Here is a 23,006-nt window from a genome sequence, read left to right on the forward strand (position 1 = left end):
TTGTAAATATAATGGCCATTAAAATCTTCTGGGAAATAACATTAAATCAAAACACACAAATTAAGCATTGACATTTTTTTTAATTAACATGCTTTAGGTAGTCAGTTAGTTAATGATAGTTAATGATATTAGAGATATTAGAGATATAAGTCATTTAAGTGTTCATGTTTTAAGCTGTAACATTGATGTTATTACTAAGCTAATATCCTGTTCCTTTCAGTGCTAAGCCTTGTTGGTCCAAATCCGCATTTTAAATAAACAGGACTTCAGCATTAGTAAGCTAAAGTGTCATTTCTGGTTGTTCTTACAATTAGTGAGGCTGACACTTCTTGATCCTGCTGTTAATCTGCTTCTTTTGCACGTTGAAATAATTAGCTAAATCCCTGAGGGATTTAAATCGCCGAGTAAGTGCATAGTTGTGTACATGGGAGAGTTTGTTTGTGTGTGAGACTATCACACACAAACAAATTCAGTTACCCTTTCAGCATTGACAGGTTTAATTTTAATAACTTGTTATTCAGTCTCAGTAGATAAAAAGTTAATTGGTCACTAATGTTAGAGAGATTTTGTTTTATCCAAAATGAAAGAAAGTCATTGCAGACTTCAGTGTTTGCAACACAATTATTTAAATGGGCTGCCTACTTATAGAAACTTGATTAGGTGGATGTATTCTATTGGTTAACTCAAAGATCTAATCAGCCAATCACATGGCAGCAACTCACTGAATTTGGGCATGTAGACACTGTCGAGATGACCTGCATTACAATGGGGTTGCAAGGTGAATAAAGTGACTTTGAACGTGGCACGGTTATTGGCTAAATATTTTAAGAAACTGTTGATCTTCCCACACAACCATCTTTCTGTTTTCCAGAGAGCAGCTGTTCTCTGAATGAAAATATCTTATTGATGCCAGAGATCAGAGGAGAAAGGCCTGACTGGTTTGAGCTGATAGGAAGGCAACAGTAGCATAAATAACCACTCGTTACAGCCAACGTATGCAGAAGAGCATCTCAGACTCACCAAACTGGACATCTGAAGATCTGAAAAATGTTGCCCGGTCAGAAGAGTCTCAGATGGTACGGTCAGAATTTAGTGTAGATAACGTAAAAGCATGAATCCATCCTAGATTTTATTAATGATTCAGACTGGTGGTGTGATGATGGGGGATTTTACTTTTTGGGCCCTTAAGTGCCAACTAAGCATCATTGAAACACCACAGCCTGTCTTTATAACCACAGTGTACCCATCGTCTTGAGGTTCCTGATTCCAGCAGGATAACACACCATTATTTTTATTATTATCTCAAACATGACAATTAATTAGTTGAAAATAGAGCAGCTTTGGGATGCATTGGAACCAGAGCCTTGGGTCCATCCTGGACCTGCAGCAAATCTGCAGCAACTGTGTGATGCTGCCATGTCGGTATGAACCAAAATCTCTGAGGAGTGTTTCCAGCACCTTGTTGAATCTGTGCCACGAAGATCTCAAACAGATCTGAATGTCAAAAGGGGGTCCAACCATCACAGCCATGCCGCGGTGAGCTTGTTTTACCCAGCTAATAGACTGTTGATGCACGTTTATGTGATCATTTTTATTTAAATGCTACAAATTCAAGTTCATCAAACAACCAGTGTCAATGAATGCTAAAACCCACAGATACCACAAATAAAAACATCAACTTTACAAATGATCACATAATCTCCTCAGTAAATAAAAACATTTTTCTTTACATAGAAAAAAAGGTAGATTATACAAAATACAAGCACAGCAGTAGTATTACATTAAACCAAGAGGTAAAATCAAAAGGTAACATCTGTTGTTCCACAGGATGAAGACAATGGGAATCAAATATCAAGTAGGAAACTGTATTTTCTTTTTTCTTTTTGTTTCCATTTTCTTTTTCCCCTTTTCTTTTCTTTCTTTTTTTTTTTTTTTTTTTTTTTACAAAATGATGCTATAGAGGATAAAGTAAGTAATCAACCACATCAAGAGATAATCCCATCCATTCAGTTTGATATAATCAAATCTAATACAACCATGAAATAGACATTTTTCAAAAGAAATTCAATTCACCTTTAAGGGTCACAGCCTTCCTTTTTTCATTGAACAAATAGAGCACAATAAATCAGGACAAAGAGAGAAAATGTTTCCAAACTGGCCTTAACTCAAAGTCCAACAGCCAAACCTTTATTGTCCTTGTCCTCAGTGGTGCAGAGACACTGCCCGATAGTCCAGTCAGGTTAAATATGTTCGGGTTGTTTTTTCATTCATGTCGTTTCGCTGATGTCGTTTCAGACATACTGCTCTTTGGGAAAAGTGTACGCTGCTACTCCTGGGGGAGGAGAGGACAGACCTGGTACAGAGGGGTATTTAAAGATGGCAGTGGTGTGTGAAGGAGGAGAGAAGGTGTTTCTTGATGCGGCGGTGCTGCTGATGGTCGTTGCAGGGTTTGGAGGAGTAGATTGGTAGGGGTGCTGGGGAAGAAATGTAAGAGGAGGGTTGATTGGAGGGGAGTAGGGCTCTGGGTAATCCTCTTTGTTACAGGCCAGTCTGTAGCTCACATAGTCAGCTGTGCTTGGAAGCTCTTCGTAAAACCGTCCTGAATGCTGTGAAGAAAGGAGGCGTGTTTATTAAAGATCTACAGTATTGTGAGTAAGTCTCGAATCATCTGTGATTTTTTTTTTAAATTTCACTAGGAAGATGGGAAACAGGTGCAAACTTACATGAAAATACATAACGCATATAAGGCGAAAAAAAGAGTTTGTACAATTCTAATAAGATTTACAGTCAGTATTTTGTATGACTGCATTTATTCTTCAACATAGCCTGAACACTCTCAGTCAAGCTTTATTGTAATTTCTTTAATTAGTCTTCAGGAATAATTCTTCAAGCTTCTTGAAGGATATTCAAAGCTCTTCTTTGGATGTTGGCTGGCTTTTCCTCCATTCTCTGTCACGATGACCCCACGCGGCTAATACTGATGTCCAGGGTCTGGGGAGGACAATCCATGACTGATAGTGCTCCGCTGTGTGTTTTTCTATCCACGTATGCTTTGGATAGAATTGGAAGTGTGTTTGTGGTCATTTGCTATGTTCATGTTTTTCTATCTACTATAATCGATGTTCACCACTGGCTGAAATGCAGCCTTGAACCATGACAGAACCTCCACAGTGTTTTACAGATGGCTGAAGACAGTAACTGTGCCTGAACTGATATCTAATGACATTTGTAAATTTGACACTGATTTTCAGGCCAGTTCTTGTGTGATGTGGCATACCTCCACCCTTTTCTCCCTGTTTCCCTTCATTAAGAATAGCTTCTTAACACCCACTCGTCCACTGTGACCAATCCTGATGAGACATCAGTGAACAGCAGACTATTCAGGAGAGGGGTCAGATGCATCTCTCAGCTCCTGTGTCATGTTTTTGCTGGGGTTTTTTTTTTCCTGTTTCTTAAGAAAGTGGCTTCAGATACTGTTTATCTGCTGTAAATAGTTTTCAGGTCTTCTGTTGTCTTCCACTTGTCCAGTTACTCGAAATTTCCTAAGAGCACACTGCACACCAGTAAAAGTTTTTGGCTGAAACCTATTTGGGGATCATCTAGATGCCAAATTACTATTTTGTGCCTGTGTTAAGGTTGACATTCAAATAACTAAATGGGGGGAAAAACAGGCTGCCGGTAATAAAGTGTCTAACAGTACAATTTAAAATTGGTTCTTTCTTTTGAACCAGTGTGTACACTCCACACTGGTTTATCCCTTGAGTTAGGTGATTTTTTTTAAGCTTGAATGACTCAGTCAGTGTTAAGTGGTTTAACAAACAAACTAATAATTTATCTAAAAATGGTCATGAACAGTGGAAAAAGCACTTAATGGCCAAAGAAAAGCTTTAAAAGACCTTCATGAACCTGAAAAAGTATAACTCAAGCCCACGTAAAAAAACCCAAGTCTGTCTTCTTGGAAGCAACACATGAAGAAACGAGGGGTAATTGTAGCCAAGCTCATACAAATCCTGAACTATAGGTACATACTTTACGACATAAAAGTCCTCACTGAAATTTCTGTCCTCTCAGTAGTGGCCCGGAACAATGTTATTTTTATTTTTATTTTATTTTATTAGCCAATAAATTGATCAAATCATTTTACAAAATTTTACAAAATTTTTAAATATATGATATCTAAATTCCACTCAGTGCAAACGTTACCTGAACATCATCTGCTGGTCTTTTTCTTATTGGCTGGGACAATTTTCTCGACGGAGAGTCACTGATCAAGCAGAAAACAAAACAAGTGATGTATTAAAGGCTTTAAACCGTGTTGTGAAAAACAGGCATGTGTGAAGTAAAAAGATGGAGAGCTGTTTACGTACGAGGCGTCGTACTTTCTACTTCTTATTTTAAGCACCAGGACTGTGATAGTAATGCCCAGGAGCACTCCAGCAGCCAATAATAAGGCGATTACGCTGATGACGTCACTCGTTGCGATCTGCGGTAATGGTTTTTCTGCAGACAAAAAACAACAACACACTTTTAAGGAAAAGCTGCAAAAAATGTCCTGCACGGAAAATGTGAGTGTAAAGCAGAACCTTCCTTGTTTCTCAAGGAGTGTTATATATTACTATTATTAATAGTAAAGCATTAGCAATATCAGAAGCAGTAATGTTGAATTTCAGACAAATTCAGGTAATCTTACCTAAAACGCTGACCTCCACAGAGCCTGATCGTGTCCCGATGCTGTTTGTTGCATCGCACACGTAGATTCCCTGCAGGTCATATGTGACCGGCCCTTTAAAGGTAAGGACATTGTCTCGGATCTCAGCGTTGCTCGGGATGGTGCCATTAATCCTGCAAAGTACGCAGTGGTATGAAATCAGAGTTTACAAACCCAGGAGTACACCACAAAACAGAAGCTACAAAAATATATAAAGCCGTTAGGAATAATAGACTCCTGTGTAACTGATAAAGTACGACCACGTATTACAATGTTTCTTAGACACTAAGCAGCAGCTGTTAGGCTTTAACTTTTTAATTATGAAGCAGATACTGATCTCCCAATGTGGAAGCTAAATTATAAAAACACCTTCTGTTCTTATAAGCCTCACTACCACTATTTGCCACTAGATATGAAATCTCCCAGGAAAATGAAGAACTGTTGAATGAAAACAGGTTTCTCCTGGAGCTATCTGGAGCTAAAACGGTGACTAGTAGGACAACAGAGACCATTGTGTAAACTCTCCCCGGAAAAAGAAGAGAGAATGCTTTTATCATAGGAAGCTAAAAGGGAAAGAAATAAAACCAAGAGTGAACCTCACTTCAGGGCTCGCAAGAGTTTAAAAGTGACATTCAGTCTATATTATTTGAACTGGTTCTTTATATAAAAGCCAGCTTACGTCGCTGTGGGACAGGGTTTCTGTGACAACTAAAAATAGAGCTCTTGAATAAGCTGTTAGGTCAGCCATTGCACCCAAGGTGGCATAAAAATGAGTTAAACTGAATTAAATTGACACTATTGTGATTTGGTCAATAGTATAAATGGTTTACATGGTGTTTGTGACCATTAATCAGTCAAATGGCAATTTAATATAATGCATAAGCAGAAGCTGGAATCACACTCAGACACCACGCTGGTGAAGCCAGTGAAAATGGTCTGCTCTCTGCTACATGAGTGCTGAAAGTAAGAAAATAAATGTTAGAGCTATACTCACACTCTCCACTGATACAGAGAGACGGCCGGGTTGGCATCAGCTATGCAGCTCAGCTGAACATTCTCTCGGTTCAGGTACCAGTTTCCATCAAACCCGTCCACTAAAACATCTGGCTCATCTGGTGCACACATGCACAAACATTTAGCTGGCAATACTATCACAACAAAAGCTCTCAGTGCCTGTACTGTCATGCGGTTGTTAGGTTTAAAAGAGGCCTACACTGAATATCGAGGGTGACGCTGTCGGTGTAGACTTCCTCGTTGTAGGTGGTGACGCAGGTGAGCGTCTCTTTGTGTGTTTCTTTGCTGGGCACCAAAATGTAGTCGCTCTGAACCGTGAATGTCCCGTCTGAGTTCCTGTACTCTCGGGTGGTCACTTCTCCTGGTACCCTGGTCTCCCACCTGCTCACATCAGTGAGGACTTAATGGAGATGCACAGATACATGTGTATGCAGTAAATGTAGCCTAAATGTTTATTTTAGTGGACAAAAAGTTTTTAAAAAGAGGAAAGCATGGAGATGAGACAGATTTAGCAGTAACACTCTCATTATCTGAAGATGACAAAGGCAAACCTTTATCAGAGGACAGCACGCTGTGAAAAGGAAAAGTGAATTCCCACACACCTGATTGTACCGGGTGGCTTTCCGTTGGAAGAGACGCAGGTAGCCACTGGAGTTTTTAGGTTGGATGAACGAGCCACCAGTGTTGGTGTGGACAGACTCATCTGAGTTGTTGGGCGAACTGTGAAAATGTAATACAACACAATGTTTGACGGAAGTGCTGACAAGTAAAACTATGGCTTTGACCTTATATAAACTGTATAGACAAAAGTTCCGGGCCACACGTTACATCTACAGGAGCCAGGAAGCTCCCAGCACAGTTTTTGTGCTGATGTTAATGTAAGAGGAGGTTTGGAGCTCTGCAGTTACTGAGTCAGCAACTTGTACGCACTATGGAGCTCAGTACTCAGCGACTTGTGATTCTTTACGTGGTCTGGCTCTTTTTTTCCAGAGTTGCTGTGTTTCCTAAACACCTTAAGAACAACTGATTCTTTCACAAATGTTTGTGGAGGCTGAGTGTATGGATGAAAACACCTGAATTCAACGATTAAGCAAAAGCTTTCGTTCAGGTCTCTCTTGGAAATGAGATTTTAAATCTCAATGAGATTTTTACCTGAATAAATAAAGGACTAATAAATATAGTGTATGAACAGCAGTCACCTGAAAGCTGCTTTACACTGTATATTTAGGAAAGTAACAAAATGAATCAAGAAAACTTCTGTTATATGAATGAAGAAATTAGTGCGACAGTGCATTCTCGACCTTGGAAAAACACAAAACTTGTTACAAATGAATAAAGAACTGCCTAACAAAACAGGATTTTTGTTTTTAAACGGTGCACTGATGATACTTTTTTTTTTTATTTAGGCCAAAAAAAATTCGAAATAGTTGGGTTGTTTCTTGATTTGAATATGATGTCTTCAAATGTCCTGGCATGTCTGACTGTGAGTGTTCAGATGATCAAAAAACTCTGTAATAAGCAGCTTAAAGGACGGTGGGACTGTTGATATTTTTAGGAGACCAATGCACTGGCATTCTAAATATTCAAATAACCAAATCCGTCATCTCTGACATTCATATTGGTTTTCCTGCTGGCAGAGACATGATGACGGCGATTGATGTTGTCTGTTAAAATTAGAGAAACATGAAGAGTAGATGCATTTGAATATGGACCTCACGTTACAGGTTTTTGTTCATGAATCCACAGTTTCTAAAGGCATGAACCTTTTATGCTTATCATAACTCTAACAATTTTACGTCCAGCATCTCCAGTTGAGGATGGAGGAAGGCATACAAATCTCTGCCTTACCATAGACAGTCAGGTTCACTGTGTTCTCTCGGTTTCCTGCTGGGAAGGTGGTGTATTCACAGATGTAGGTGGCCTCATCAGAGAGGCGAAGCGAAGAGAAGGTGACGGTGGTGTCTTCAAGGGTGGGAGTTCGTCGTCTTACTGCTGCGTTCTTGAAGGTAACGCGGTCCCTGTAGGGCGGGGCCACAGACACACCCAGGGACGGATTTGCTATTGCCACGTTCTGCTTTGTGCCGTTCACCAGTTTCTGCCATGTTACCTAAAGAAAGAAGGATGATTCACGATGGAGAAAAGATGCCCGACATGATGGAGAACATCATACTGCTCAAGTTTGGAAGATCTTAGATGAGCCACAGATGTCACACAGCAAATATGATTTGAGGCAACATTGCTATTGTGGGAAATGAGTTTATCCCATTTCAGTCAGGCCCATCATTTTTTAGACAGTGGCACAAGTTTTGTAATTGCATCCCTGTACATCATAATGTATTTAAAATTAAATCAGATAAGATAGATTAAAAAAATCTTTATTTGCCACTTGTACACATACACTGGGTCTGAGTACCTAGAGACATTGAGCAGCGATTACAGTCAAAGCCAAATAAAACAAAGATAAATTAAAGGACAATATTTCAAGTTATTCCAAGTTTAAGGAACAGCAAGTCACTGTAAATTACTATAAGCACTTAAATAACTATAGTATGAAAACATATTGCATGCTATGGAAATATTTATTACACTTGTGTGTATTTTAGTCAGTCCTTATTTTGTTTCTTGCCATCATTCTGACTGTGGCAGGAGAGAAGCTGTAGTGGAAGTGTGCTGTGTCCGCTGTGCTGCGTCTCAGGCTGTGTGCTGATTGTTTTTTTATTGTTATTAAGGATGGTGATGTCTTTGATGATATGATGTGCTCTTATCTTGCAGTGGTTTGTTTCATTGATGAAAGATGAAGCCTTATAATCCCACTGCAGTCTTTAAGACTCTCTGGAGAACCTTCCTCTCAGCTTGGGTGGTGTTTCTATACCAGACAGTAATGCCAGGAGTCAGGATGCTGTCCATCAGTTCTCTGTAAGCTTGAGTGAGGGCATGACTGCTCACTTCTGCCGTCCTGAGCAGCATGATGAAATAATGCTGCTGCTGCTGGAGCTTTTTTGCTGTTGCTGTGATGTTTACAGTCATAGTCAATGTCACATGAAGGCCAAAGAACTTGTGGCCGTCGGCTCTCTTTACCTCAGTCCTATTGATGGCTATAGAAGCGGGGGGTCTTTTCTTAAGTCTGCAATTATTTCATATGTTTTTCTTATGTTGAGGAGGAGGAGGTCATTCTCCTCTCTGTAGGCATTGTTTTTAACCAAGTCCCTATATGCAGACTCATCCCCCACCTTTTATGAGGCCCAGGATGGTGACGTCATTAGCGTACTTGATGATGACAGTGTTTTGAAGAGTTTAGTGCTGAGACAACAGCCCTGTGGTGATCCTGTGCTGAGTGTTAGCTCAGACCATCCTCACCACATGGTCAGTCTGTTAGGAGGTCCAAAATCCAGTTAATAATCTGGATCCAAATAATCAGGATGTGATCAAAACATTAAATAATATTACATTAACTGTTAACTACGCCCATTTTACATAGTGCCCCATTTTTCCAGGAACAAAACCCACTGAACAACTTAGTGATAAGAAGTACTAATAAATTCAGGAGACTAAAGGTCTGGAGTTAATTTCAATATTCTCTCAATATGAGGTCCAAAGAGAAGCTAATGGGGTGAAATTAGGCAGGAAAGACAAAAGACATCCACCAGAGACGGGAGAAACTTAAGGAGTGTCTAAAATCAGCTATTTGAAAGACACTGGCCAATTCAGCAACACCAAACAGGAACACAAGTGACCTAGATGACTGTAGAGTTGTTTTCCTGTTTATTACGAAGCCAAGTAAAGAACAAGCTCAAGGTGGTATGCTTATTCCAGTCAAACTCTATGAACTAGAGACACCTTTCAGGATGTCTGGAACACTCATTGCACAGATTAAACTACGACTGGCTTTAACCAGAGTGATTGGAAAACAAAAGCAGGGAGAAGGAAAGAAAGAGCTCATTATCCGAAGCAAACCAGATTCTCACACACCTGCTAAGTCAGTGTGTGAGGTTGTGGGCAGGTATGGCTGCCAAAAGGATTTATTTATAATATGACTGCTGGCAGAAGTAGCAGGATGAATTTCGAAATGACACTTTCTGATTTAATCGAATGCAGTGCAAAAAAATAATAACCCCAAAATGACTGAGCCAGTTAGTCGACCACGCTCCACTAAGCATGTCTGTCGCTTACTAGCAACAAAACTGAATTTAGAAATACACATAAACAAGCAGCAACCTGATAAAGCATCTCAGAGGAAGAAAATCAGCATTTGGTTTCAGTCATAGGCTGCAAATGATTTGCCTTCATGTGATTACAAAAATCCATGAGCGTAATTATGACAGTTTGATCAGTTAACTTTGAACGTGGGGTTAAAAAAATGTCTGTAATTCTTAACTGCACTTCAAATGCATCTTGACTGATTCATTTGGATGTAACAATAACGGGGAAGAGACGGAAAGTTGTGAAAACTACTTTCCAAATACTTATGGACCAGACTGCATTTAGCAGTGTTTATTTATTTATTTATCTGTTTTATTCAACCAAATCCAGATTTCAAATATAGATTTAGATTGACTTCTTACCACAGGGACAATCCATATGTTGTAGGGATAAAAAGCAGCTTACAAGACTGGCAGTGCTATCTTATTTTTAAATGTTAGTGCATTTCTACTATTTGTGAAAATCACCAGTGAGAAATCCATCTAAAAACCTGTTCTGTGTTGTAATATATACTTATACTATAAACATCATGGTTTCAGTGGCAAAACTGCTGGTTCAGTTCTTCAAATTTGATTCTATGTATTCCTGTTTTTGCTCTCTATGGTGGATTTAATTTGAAAAGCAGAAGAAACAGAAGAAACAGTTTCCTCACGTCCCACCATACTGCTGTCACATGCAGCATGGATTCATGTCCCTACTTGTCTGTCATAAGTTATGAAGTGCATAAAAGAACAAACACAGACATGAAAACAGGGGGTGTATTCAAGAACGATATTTGACAAAAACAATTTTAAAAAACCTCTGAATGTTGTTTCTGAAGTGCTATTCACGATGTTTCTGAGAGGCAACATCAATAAGAAACAAAGACAACTGCTAAGCAGAGAAAAGCGGCAAAAAGAATCCACTGTTGCAGCCGCCATTGAAATTAGTGAAATTAGTGCATGAGGATTTTCAACAAGACCCTTGTGGCTTGTTGATGAATAGAAAACATGTTTTTAAAACATTATAGCTTTTCAACATCGTGTTGCCGTGGTTACCACCTGCGCCTCACAGCCTGATGACTCTGGGATCAAACCTGATGGTCAGTTTGGGGATTTTTTATGAGGGGTGTGCCTGTTTTTCTTTGCTTGCATGGAGGTTCTCAGGTCTCCTCCCAAAGACCCAAGTCATATATTAGCTTAACTGGTGAGTTTAAATTAGCTATAGGTGAGGATGCGAGAGTAAGTGGCTGACGAGGGTGTTACCTTGGTGCTTGCTTAATGTCAGCTGGAATAGACTCCAGCCTCTCATGACCCCGGTTGGATAACCGGTTTAGAAAATAGATGGAGGTTTACTATTATCTATGTCCACCACGCTTGCATGCAAAGGTGAATTACTGCAGGATTTACTGGATTTGTGTCCCATTTACTAAAATGTTTAAGAGGCTGTCTCTAAAAACCTTATTTTAAGAGTTTATCATACCTCAGCTAACTCTACTTTTAGTCTTAGTTTTGGAAATATAGTTGTGGTTTTTTTCATCTCAGTGATAATTATTATTTGTCTATTATATCCATCCATCCATTTATCAATCCATTTTTAGGGTCACCGGGGGGACTGGAGCCAATCCCACCTGTCAAAGTCTTCGATTCAGTTCAATTTTACTTACAGTATATAACACAAAATGAAAATAATAGTAATTTAAAGGTGCTCTATTTGGAAGGTAAAGACCCTCCAATAATAGAAGGAAAACGCCAACAATCAGACGATCAACACTGAGCAAGCATTTAGTGACAGCTGGAAGGAAAAAGTACCTTTTCACCAGAAGAAACCTGCAGCAGAACCAGGCCCACGGAGGGGCAGCCATCTGCCATCCTTGATGGGAGGGTGACAAATGAGGCACCCCCTGGACCGGATATACTGTGTTTTTCTGATTTAGTACAATTTGGACCGTATACACTTGGCATAGTACATTCATTCAGGTGAGCAATTAATACCTGGGAGATTTTGACAGGCGGAGAGCTGTTAATGAACCGGCACAGCAGATCCACCCTTGAGCCAACATACCCCGACTTCCCATCATCCATTTCCACAGTCTGTCCATTTATTCCTGGAGTAGAAGCAGAAGAGGTTAAAGACACACAAACACTCTCATGAACAAACACACAAACACATGCGCTGACAGCGTCAGATTGGTGTGCTTTAAGTTGTTCACACTCAGCAAACATGTTGAGCTCATAAAGTGAGCTGAGCTGTGAGAGGTGATTTCAGCAGCGTGACGGGTCAGCTGAGGTCGAAGGTTGTGGATTAGAGAGAGATAAAAATAAGCGTGATTTGTTACTTTTCCCACTGACTTACTGATCCCCTTCAACAAATCCAACACAGAGCCACACCCACCACACACAAGTACAAGTTAGTTAGTGGAACTAACTAACTAAACAAACCATGATTCTACATTAGACACCGTAGACATAATCTGCACACAGAGGGGCTTCCGTGGTTGAAATAATAAAAAAAAGAAGAAAACAAGTAAGATCACAAGGTGCCATATTTCATTCTGCAGGCCAATATTTTCATGTTATGAATAGAGTCCATTAGACCATAATCCAGTCCATAATTTACTTTTTATCACAGAGAATAAATTAGAGCACGAAATACACTCCAGGCTGACAGCACAGTCCTCGTCACAAAAATTAAATAAAGACAAATGTGCAGTAATTTATAGTCAAAGTGTTTTCTGGCTTAAGTTTATAATGAACACAATAATTTCCTAACTTTATGCAGGTATTGATTAGGACCTGATCCTTGATCTTTTTCCGCAACTAAGTTGTTTTATGGACCCAATCCAGCTCTTATGGCTTTAAATGTTAGCTGGCACAGAAATGGTTAAAACAGGATAGAAATGTTCTTTAGTATTTATTTTTTAATTGTTTCCTGTGCTAAAAAAAACTGCACATAATCACCAATAACATTTAAAAATGTTGCTTTTAAGTTATTTTGTTTTACCATTCTTGAACCACCGGTTTGACCACTGTGAGTGAATACTGACCCACTTCAAAAAAAGATGTTTTTATCAAAATGTAATTGGGGTTTTTTTTTTCATGTGGAAAACAGAATGAATGAACAGCCATCATCATTTTGTCTGTTTGCATATTTCTTCTTAAGTTGTAGTTCTTTGAGCTCTAAAGGTTCCCCGCAGGCATCCAATGAAAAAAGGCTTTCATGCTTTGTTCCTTATATCAGGTTGCACCTGTTTATTCCATATAAAGCGTCACCTGTGTCATCCACTGTATAACACAGCAGGAGTCGCCTAGTGGTAAACTGTTGCCTCACATTAAGAAGGGTCCTGGTTTGAGCCCCGGCTGGGGCTTTCTGTGTGGAGTTTACATGTTTTCCCTGTAACGCAATCTCTCCATGTATTCTGGGTTTAGTAGCAGAACAGTACAAAGACACGCATGTTAGGTTAATTGATTCTAAACTGACCATAGCTGTTAGGTAGATAAAGTGCTTGGAGTGTATACAGTATTGTATGAATATATGGTTATGTCTAAAGCACTTTGAGTAGTATCATTAGAAAAATCATTTGAAATTTAAATAAATGTGAGCACATAACATCACAGTCTAGTGTTTCTCCCTCCATCTTCATCAGTTCCCTGCCTTTGGTTAATTTGGTCTAGTTAGTTTTGGTTTCCTTATTTACTTTGGACGTATTATCAGCTTAGCTTAGCAACTCCTTAAGAATAACCGTTTACACATTCACCTAACAAGTGAAACATCCCCAGGCATGCAAAAATAGGCATGCGGTGTAAAAATCTGCCAAATTAAATATGCAGTGCTACCAGCTGTGGGGTCCACTTTTGAATAAGGGAGCAGCTCAGAATAGGATCTAATAACTTTCGACTTTGCTTGTAAGTTCCCATCATTGTTTTATGGAAGCTTACTTTCTGTTTGCTCTATTCTTGCCAGTCTCAGATTGTGTGCATTTGGATCTATTGAATTAGTATTGAGCTTTAATTTCAACTGTCTGTTTATGATAAAAGAGGTGGCTGTGGATTAGGAAGTAGAGTGGGTTTATGATAAAGATACTAACTGATAGGACTGAACACAGCTTTGTGGTTCTCCCGAGGGCTCGTATAGTGCTCCAGTGATATTTGCTGCGTTACTACTCCTGGAGTGCACTGTCTTGTTACACACTTTATCATTGCTGTGCTAACAATACACAGCTGCATCTCTAATTTAATTCCACAGATCTTGCTGATCTAGACACAGTTCATTACCAACATAAAGTGAACTCCAGAGCATTGTTCAAAACTCAATTGCCTCAATCAGGACTGTTAAGAATCTTTTCAAATCGTATGACCACTCTCTGAACTTTAAGCATCATGGGAAATCACTCACTTAGCACTGAAAATCTCCAGCAAAGCAACATTGCAAGGGCTCAGATTTAAGGCCTAGCACCTAGGTAACCAGAAAACTGATTAGCAAATCTTTTAACCCCTATAATTTGTTGGACATATCATCATGAATATGTATTCAAATGCTTCAACTGAAACTGTTGGGTTTTTGAAAAGCACATGCAAATTTTGACTTTGATACTAAGGACTGATGTTTTTTTTTTTAATGGGATCAGTGGAAAAAGTTGCCTGGTAAAAACCTCACAGGTTTTTTTTTATAGGCTGTTACATTAATGGATGTAAAATAAATAAATAAGAATAAAAAATCTTAAAAGTATCAGAGCTGAACGAAGCTGAGACTTTCTGAAGTAAAGATGGGGAGGCCTCTCTGGGTAAGAGTTTGTATTTTACTGTGCATGAAATCATCAAAAGATCCAGAAAATCCAGAGATGTGTGTACTGGAAATCACTGCTCGAACTCTTAAATGCCTCACAGTTCAAAAGCCAGCAAACGCGATGGTATGGAGGAACATTAGCAAAGCATGGCATGTGTAACTGGCATGTCTGACGTCTTTCTCTGTGACACCATGCTTAATGCCGCCAAACTATATCTGACCACATTGTGCAATATATACAACAGAGTGGTTGCTTGTTGGCTCATTGTCATCCAGTGAAAACATTTGGCACATCATGAATAAGAAAATACAACCAGGGAGACAAACTGAGCAGCTACAATCCCATAGGCACTCACTGGATTTTGCTAGGCACACCTGTTCATCTAACAGATGATTATGCAGTACAAAGGGGAAAATTTAAAATTAAAGAATGGATAGTAGCATCTCTAATACATCTGGTTTCTGGCAAATCAAATGGTACCATTAAGGGCAATAATTCAATAATTCTATTCTATTTATATAATGCTAATTCACAACAACTGTCACCTAGTGGCACACAAAAGCCACTTTATTATGTGCTGCTTGGTAACTCAAATATCTAAACAGCCAATCAAATAGCAGAAGTTAAATACACTGAGGTATGATTAAGACCACCTGAAGTTCAAATCAAGCATCAGAATGGGAATTAAATTTGATTGGTATAAGTATTTCAAAAATTTCCTGGGATTTTCCCACGCCACCACCTCTAAGGCTTACAGAGAATGGTCTAGAAAAGAAAAAATATCTAGTGGGGAAAGGCGTTGTTGATGTCAGAGGTCAGAGGGGTCAGGAGAATAGCCAGACTGACTTGAAGTGATAGAAAGGCAACAGTAACTCAAAAAACCACTTGTTGCAACTAAAGTATGCAGAAGATGTGAAATGCACGAAAATGAGGCCATAATTCTTGCGTGCTCACCAAAACTTGGATAATAAAAGAAAAACGTTGTCTGGTCTCATGAATCCAAATCTCTTCTGTAACATTTGGATATTAGCATCAAAGACTTTGCATAAATGAGCACCAAGTGAGTCATTTAAACACCCCAGCCTGCTTGAGTAATGTTGCTGACCATGTCATCCCTTTATGACCACAGTGTAACCATCTTCCAACACCTTGCTGAATCAGTGCGATCAAGAACTAAGACAGTTGATAAAGCAAAGGTAATTTGCTGTCTAATTTCACTGTCTTATCTTAGCTATTTAATCAGTACCTCATTCAAATGTTCAATTTCAGCCGCTGCCAGACTGAATTGTGATTGTGAGCACAGATTTGTGGGGCACAAAATCACACAGATTTACAGAGAAAAGACATAACATGTCACTGTTGTCATTTTCCTGTCACGTTACAGAAACCAATCATGAAAAAGTGTATAAACTCAGTACTTGAATAGATTTGTTTGGTCTCGTCATATACATCTGCAGAGAATTTAATAGGCTTTTGTGCATTTGCATGCAAACATGCACTCAAGAGCTTGGACAGATCTCTTAGGAGGACCCAGCTGCACAATATGAACAAAATCTTTCCATGGTCAAACACAGCTGTGTGTTTTATGATATTAGCAAGTTTTGTATTAATGCCGGGGTTCACTGTGCTTTGCAAGCTCATTTTCATTAATGCATTGTGTGCTTTTGTGGGGGGTCTGTAGGAGAGGGGAAGGCCAGCAATGTCAGATTAAAGCATTCAGGATATTAAAGTGCCTTTGCATTACAGAATTTATGATCCATTTACTGCTGTACATATAGACAGCTCATCATTATATCCTGCTTTGGTTGAAGTAATGAATAGTTGTTTTCAGAGTCTGCTCTAAACCAACCATTTAGTCAAGACAAGAGTTATGTGGATGTTTTTGCAGTAACTGGAGTCTCACTTTTTTTTAAATAATTAGTAATCTGAAGCATTCTTCTTGTTCTAAATATGGAAATATGTAATATTTCAGCCATCACCTCCTATTCAAATTTAACAAAAGTGTTGCCAGTGAACTCAAGCTATTTCCCCGAAAACATATTGAATCAAGGTAAACACAGCTGGTGGAAGATGAACATCAGAAATAAAGAAGCTGTTTGGTTGCAGAATGAAATATCTGTATCACTATGATACGCTGGCTGTCCGGTTTTTAGGTAAATGAAAAAATTCATTATTAGAGCTGCAGTTTCTTTGATTTACTGTTGACAAGAATTTGATCATGACAACATTAAGAATGTGTCAACGACAGCCCTTCATTTTTATTTTATTTTTTGTGGCCTGACAGCACGACAAGAATAAATACAGGCTATGGAGTACATTTACTTCATGTAATACTGTGATATAGCACCTCAGAAAGGCAACAATGGAGCATTTGTCTTCAACTTCAAGTCAAAGCTTTTTAAAAGTAACAAATAACAGCTTGTCTCAAAAAAATTCCACTAATGGCTAAAAGATTATAAACAAATATGTAAATGGCATTTAAAAGGATCCTAAAGTGACTCACTAATGCCACAGCATTTATCTTTTGGTGTGCTCAATCATATGTTAGCTCTTTAAATTCGCACTTAAAACTTTGACAAAGCCTGCAAAATCATGATGAATGAAATGTGTGGTGACATTTATGTGGGCCAGACAGTTCGGGAAATATACTGTACCATAATTAGCAGAGGGGCTGGGAAGTCAGCTGAATGAGCCAGGCAAACTCTTACACCCTGTTTCCAGTCATTATGGTAAGGTATGCTAAATACATTTAGGACACGGGCCACAAATGTGGCAGCGGAAACACATTTCAAGTGGCTGTGACAAGAATTAGATGATAAAGTTATTCAGGCCAAAGATAACGAGGAGTCTTTGCCTTAACTATACACTGCTTAACACATTTATTAGACCAACTGTCAAACAAACAAACAAACAAATATTTTAGAAATCTGTCACAAACTTGAATTTTAAGAAGGCCAAATTATGAATTAAGCACTTGCTAATACCTTAATAACACTTAATAGTGTGACATTATTATAAAGTGTTACCCAGTAATTATATTTTAGCATTAAAAATATAATTTTGATTAAAGAGGTGGCACATACTGGTAGGTTAACCTGTGGCATATACACTTGTTGGTGCCTGGAAAAAAAAAAAAAAAGCCTGGAATTGTTCCACTTTGTTAATTTAAAAAAAAGATCACTATTTAAGTACCAGATAATCATAAATGGTTGACTGCAGAGGAGTCACATGTTCCAAAAGATTGACATTTTTTTACACCAATTTGTGACAATGATGCAAATTTCTGCTGAACAGGCTGTCACCTTCATTGTAAGGCTCACATATAGTTTCCAGCTACATGCATGAAAATGTCTCCTTTTACAGTAAAGGTTCCTGACCCCACAGATCTGCTTAGCGTACCTATTTTTCCTGCTTCTAACCCCAAAGATGTCAAGCAGTGACTTTTAACTTGCTGCTTATCCCACCGCTTAAGATTTGCTCTTGCAGTTCACTTTACCGGGCAGCAATTTTCTGTCACTGTTAGTCAGATCTGGTTAATATGAGACAGCAGGGCGAGTAATACTGAAAAGTGTAATTGTAACTTCATCCACGGCGTGACACACTTTCACTTATGTGCGATTTTTTTTTAACACACACACACCTCCCATTGAGAGCACCCCCTACTGAGCTCAGCAGCTGAGCTCATTATGGGCTTAAGGTAAGAACCAATAGACCAACTTGACACACACACACGCACGCACGCACACACACACACACACACACACACACACACACACCACATTCATATCTCATTTGCCCTACATCTCTCCCACGTTCCTCTTTCCTATTGCGTCCACTCACATTCTTCCATTGTTTAGAGTATGGGAAATGACCTCACAGCTCCACATGGCAATAATCCATAAACAGCACTGCATGGGCAACAGAAGAGCATGGGAAAAACACAAAACAATAGCAATATTGTTTCACAGTTGAATGTGCAACGTGCAGCCAGAACAGCCAGAGGACCATGCTGGACCTTTCCCTCGCATCCTGAGTGGATATCCCCATCTTTCTGCGCCATTATGTGAGAGGCTAACTGTAACATTTGTGTGACAATTCAAAGTAGAGGTGGCTGCAGGTGTTGTAGAAGGCTTTTAAAAAATAAGGAAGAAAGGCCTCTTAAAATGTGACTGTTTACTCATACTGTCTAATCCTAACTGAAAAGTATACTGTAGTCAACATTTAATACTGCTGAGAATAAAATATGAAAGAGTAAAACACTCACAGATCAACAAGAGAAGACTCTCTGAGTTACATAAAATGAAACAGAAGTCAAATTTAAGACACTACAGACTCACAGAACTAGAGTCAGAACTTATGAGTATTATCACGATCGATTTACTAATCCCCAAATTCATCTCTTAATTAACAGTTCAAGCATGAGTTTTATTATTGTACAAGTTGTCGCTGTAATTACTTTAAGTTCCTATAAAAATGCTGATCTCTGTTTTCTTTAGAGCTGCCTTTTTTTTCCGTTGTTCCCTCGTCGCAAGGGGTCGCCACAACAGGTCGCTCTCCATGTTTGATCTGACAGCGGTTTACACCGGATGTCCTTCCTGACACAACCCCAAAGGGGATTTGTGTCTCTGGCTGGAAGTGACCCACCAACCTTTTGCTTGCTAAGCAAAGGTAAGCACCCAGTAAAATACAGCCCTAAAGAGATTACTAATTATTGAAACTCTAATTAAAACAACTCTGTCTGAAACCATAAAACCAATGATAAACTATGACCTAATGTGACAATACATTAAATTTAAAGTACCTCTGCAGCAACCAGTAGCCATAAATCTGCAGCTATGGTAGCAGTAAATTATTTCACAATTTTGGTCAAGTTAAACATTCAATTGCAGTTAAACAACTTTCTAACTTATGGTTAACTCATGAAATGAACAAAGTTTGGACTGGTTCACAGAGATCACACTCAATACCAAAGAGATAAAGTAACTACAAACATGTGTCTGAGAGTTTAAAAAAAACTCAGACTGATCTCATCACCTGCCGTGGTTCTGTTAATAAAGATTTCTGCAATGAACTGCAGTGTTTTGCTACCCAGAAGAAAAAACTGACCTGATGTGACAGAGGAACAGGACAGATTAGCAGTTTAATCTTTAGGCCATCAAATCTGTGATTGATCGGGGATTATACACTCTATTTGTATCTCTTTTTTATTATTTTATATTCACATTGTAAAATCATTTGAGTGATTAAACTGGCAAAAGAGGAAAACAAAACTATTTCCCTCTCTCTTTTTGGGGGGGCTTGACTGACACACAGTCCATTTTTTATGCGAGAAATTTACTATAAAAAGTTCAAAACTTCAAGTCAATCAGATATTAAAAAACTAATATAGTAAGGCATTTAAAGAGGCCCTCTTTAAAAGGTAGAGTACTCATGCACAAAAACACACAACACTCACACTGAAGCCTGCCTTGTGCATACTACAGGTGGCCTGACAGTGACATATATGATATGATATATGCCACTATGTAAATTCAGACAGCAGCACCAACAAAAAGGTTGCACAGCATCAAACTGACTTGTAGACCTCCATTTACTAAACTGTGTGAGCTCCAGCCCATTTATGTCTAATATGAAATGAAAAAAAAAACTTCTCCTCTTTAATTTCCCCCCAGATCGATTATAAGCTCTCATTGTGTTTGTTTGGAATCTGTGTGCACGTGTGTTTGTGCGCGTGTAATACACACCCACACATGTTTGTGTCTATGCGAGTGTGTAATCCCTGTGGCGGCGCAGGAACGTGGAGAGTACGCTTGGCCGGTGTTCAGCGGGCAGTTCATGAAGGATTATGATGGCTGCTGCATCTGTGTTTGAGACATGAAAGGAGAACACAGAGCCAAGAGGGGGAGGTAGATGCAGAGAAATGAGGAAAATATCTGTGAAGGAAGAGCAAATGTTTGAGAGACAATGGAGGACGGCGGGGGGGGAGCCGTATTATTTGCAGACTCTAATGAGAAAGGGGTACACAGAAGAGAAAGAAAAAAAAACTGGAGGGAACAGACGGGCTGTGTGTTTGTGATGGATTATTTTTGTGGGGTAGCGTCTGTGTGTTCCAGCTGTGGACAGTGGATTATGCTAGAATTCATGAGGATGTCTATTTGTTGGTCTCAGTCAGCCTTTTTTTGTGTCAGTCCGCAGACACGGATTTCAAACTTTTATATTCCAAAAGTGGGGGGACAGTGCAGTGACAGCACTCACATCAGCCTGGTGACACCCTACACCATCTGACAGACCTGCAGAGGTGCTCTGAGTCTGCATGAGCCCAGAGAAAAGACAGATACACTGCAGCAACAGTCAGCCGGCTGGGACTTGGCAGCAATCAACTTGTTACACCCTTCTGCTCCCTGCTCTAATCCACAGCTCTGTCCTTCAGCATGACAATCCTGCACACATGCACCAGCCTCATACTCACTAATAACACATGTATGCACTCAGGCAAACTACTGCTCAGCTCACACAGGAGTCGGAGGGTTTATCACTGAACGAGCGAAAAAAGCAATCACAGCAGATGTCAGAGCAGCTCAGCGTCTGTATGCTGCCACAATAGCTTTTGCCATTACGCAATATGTATACCTCGGTCCCACCCACCCACCCTGTGCTTCAATATTACAAGACCACAACTCTGATGACAGCTGTATGTTTGGCCCTGGCTTAGTGTGATTACACCGCTGCACCTGTTACAGTACAGCAAGAGTTACTCCATTCATCCAAACACATACACACACATTTATACGTGGCACACTTTCTCCGCTGGCACCTGTGTTTTTAGTGTGATTGCAGCAGCGCACCTGCTGACAATGTGTACAACTTCCTGTGGAGTTGATCACTGCTGATTGTAGTTTGACAGATGAAACGGCTTAGACGGGCAGATGAGAGTGGAGTTTCAGGCTGTGAAAGTGTCAATCACAGTGAAAAAAAAAGACCTGGGGTGCAACAAATATGTCTAGATTATTTCTGCCTTTAATGCAACAGGCAAACTCTTTATGATGCTATTATTAATGGTAATGTGTATTAATATATCCACCTGGTGTATAAGCATACAAAATGCACTAATATTTAGCAGAAGTAATAACCATCCACAACCTGGCAACCCAACATAAGAGTACATTAATAAAACAACAGTCAGAGATGTGTTAATTCTCTATGTTATAAGGGTTTATAAATATCATAAAACTCTGAAAATCAGGTTAGTTCACTATCTTTTGGGTTACCCTGTTTATACTAAATGATTTTGTTTGTTTGACTTCATCCCATTCACTGGGGTCGCCACAGAGCGGAGAAATCATGATTTTCACCTGGAGGTGGGCAGATCAATCCAAAAATCGGTAGTATCGATACCAATGCTAGTATTGGTACTGAACTGATATTAGCATGATCAGTTCAATACTTTGTTTCTATGTTCTATTTATTTTTTTTATTTATTTGGAAATAAAAAACATGAAACTATGAAAAATACAGGAACCCTTTTATGTTGACTGTGGTGTACATGAAAACCTGAAAGGTGTGCTTTTATGCTGTTAACTAATTATCGTGGAAAGTAAAAATCACAGTGATTTAGTAGTCATTAAACTGTGTTCAGAATTAGGAAATTGACAATGATTCATCCCTTAAATCATGGCACAGTCCTCTCCCCTACAGGTGCCTCTACAGATTCAAAGTATCGGTTTTGGTATTGGTATCGGATCGACATCAAAATTCGCAATATCACACAGCACTACTTTCACCTGGTTGAGCAAAACCGGGCTCACATTAACATTAATTAATGGGCTTTTGTAAAAGCAGAGTAGCTCACCTGGAATTAAACAAGCTGTTATCAGGAATATCCACACTCCAGCCTTTTCCATGCCCATACCACCCTTGCCAGCGTCTGGCTGTGGCTGTTAAATTCCCTCTGTGAACTTGTTTTACGCCTCTTGCTGTTGCCCAGACAGCAGTAGGTTCGGCTTCAGGAGCGTCTGTCTGAGTCCAGTCATGTATCCGAGCAAACAGCAGCGCACACTTCTGATTCACACACTGTTAGATTGAAAAAAGAAAACGATTTCTCAAACTTGCTCCGCACCTTAGGTCACTTTTCCTTTCTCTGCCCCTCTTCTAATTGAGGCTGTGACTGCGAGCGGAGCTGCAGCGTCTCTGTCCGACCGAGGCTTGGCGGGGATAAAGCAGCTTAACGCGTGGGCAGATTATTTCCAAGAGAGCCTACCCCCAGTCCCGCCTGACAGATATCTGCCACTGTGTGAGGGCTGAGCAGCGCAAACTGTTAGT

The 23,006-nt window shown here is 39.4% G+C and overlaps 1 protein-coding gene across 1 annotated transcript; it reads right to left on the minus strand.

Annotated features, from left to right (window-relative positions):
- Positions 1-1,576: 1,576 nt before the first annotated feature.
- Positions 1,577-22,674, minus strand: LOC116313087 (nectin-1-like). Its single transcript, XM_031730657.2, has 10 exons — positions 22,537-22,674; positions 11,896-12,008; positions 7,571-7,829; positions 6,325-6,442; positions 5,922-6,103; positions 5,703-5,820; positions 4,691-4,842; positions 4,368-4,500; positions 4,204-4,264; positions 1,577-2,606 (listed from the first exon to the last, which is right to left on the minus strand). The coding sequence occupies exons 1-10, from the start codon at positions 22,592-22,594 to the stop codon at positions 2,292-2,294; spliced, it is 1,509 nt and encodes a 502-aa protein (XP_031586517.2). The 5' UTR covers positions 22,595-22,674; the 3' UTR covers positions 1,577-2,291.
- Between the last annotated feature and the right edge of the window lie 332 nt (positions 22,675-23,006).

Source organism: Oreochromis aureus, linkage group 10, assembly GCF_013358895.1.
Source record: "Oreochromis aureus strain Israel breed Guangdong linkage group 10, ZZ_aureus, whole genome shotgun sequence".
Lineage (NCBI taxonomy): Eukaryota > Metazoa > Chordata > Actinopteri > Cichliformes > Cichlidae > Oreochromis > Oreochromis aureus.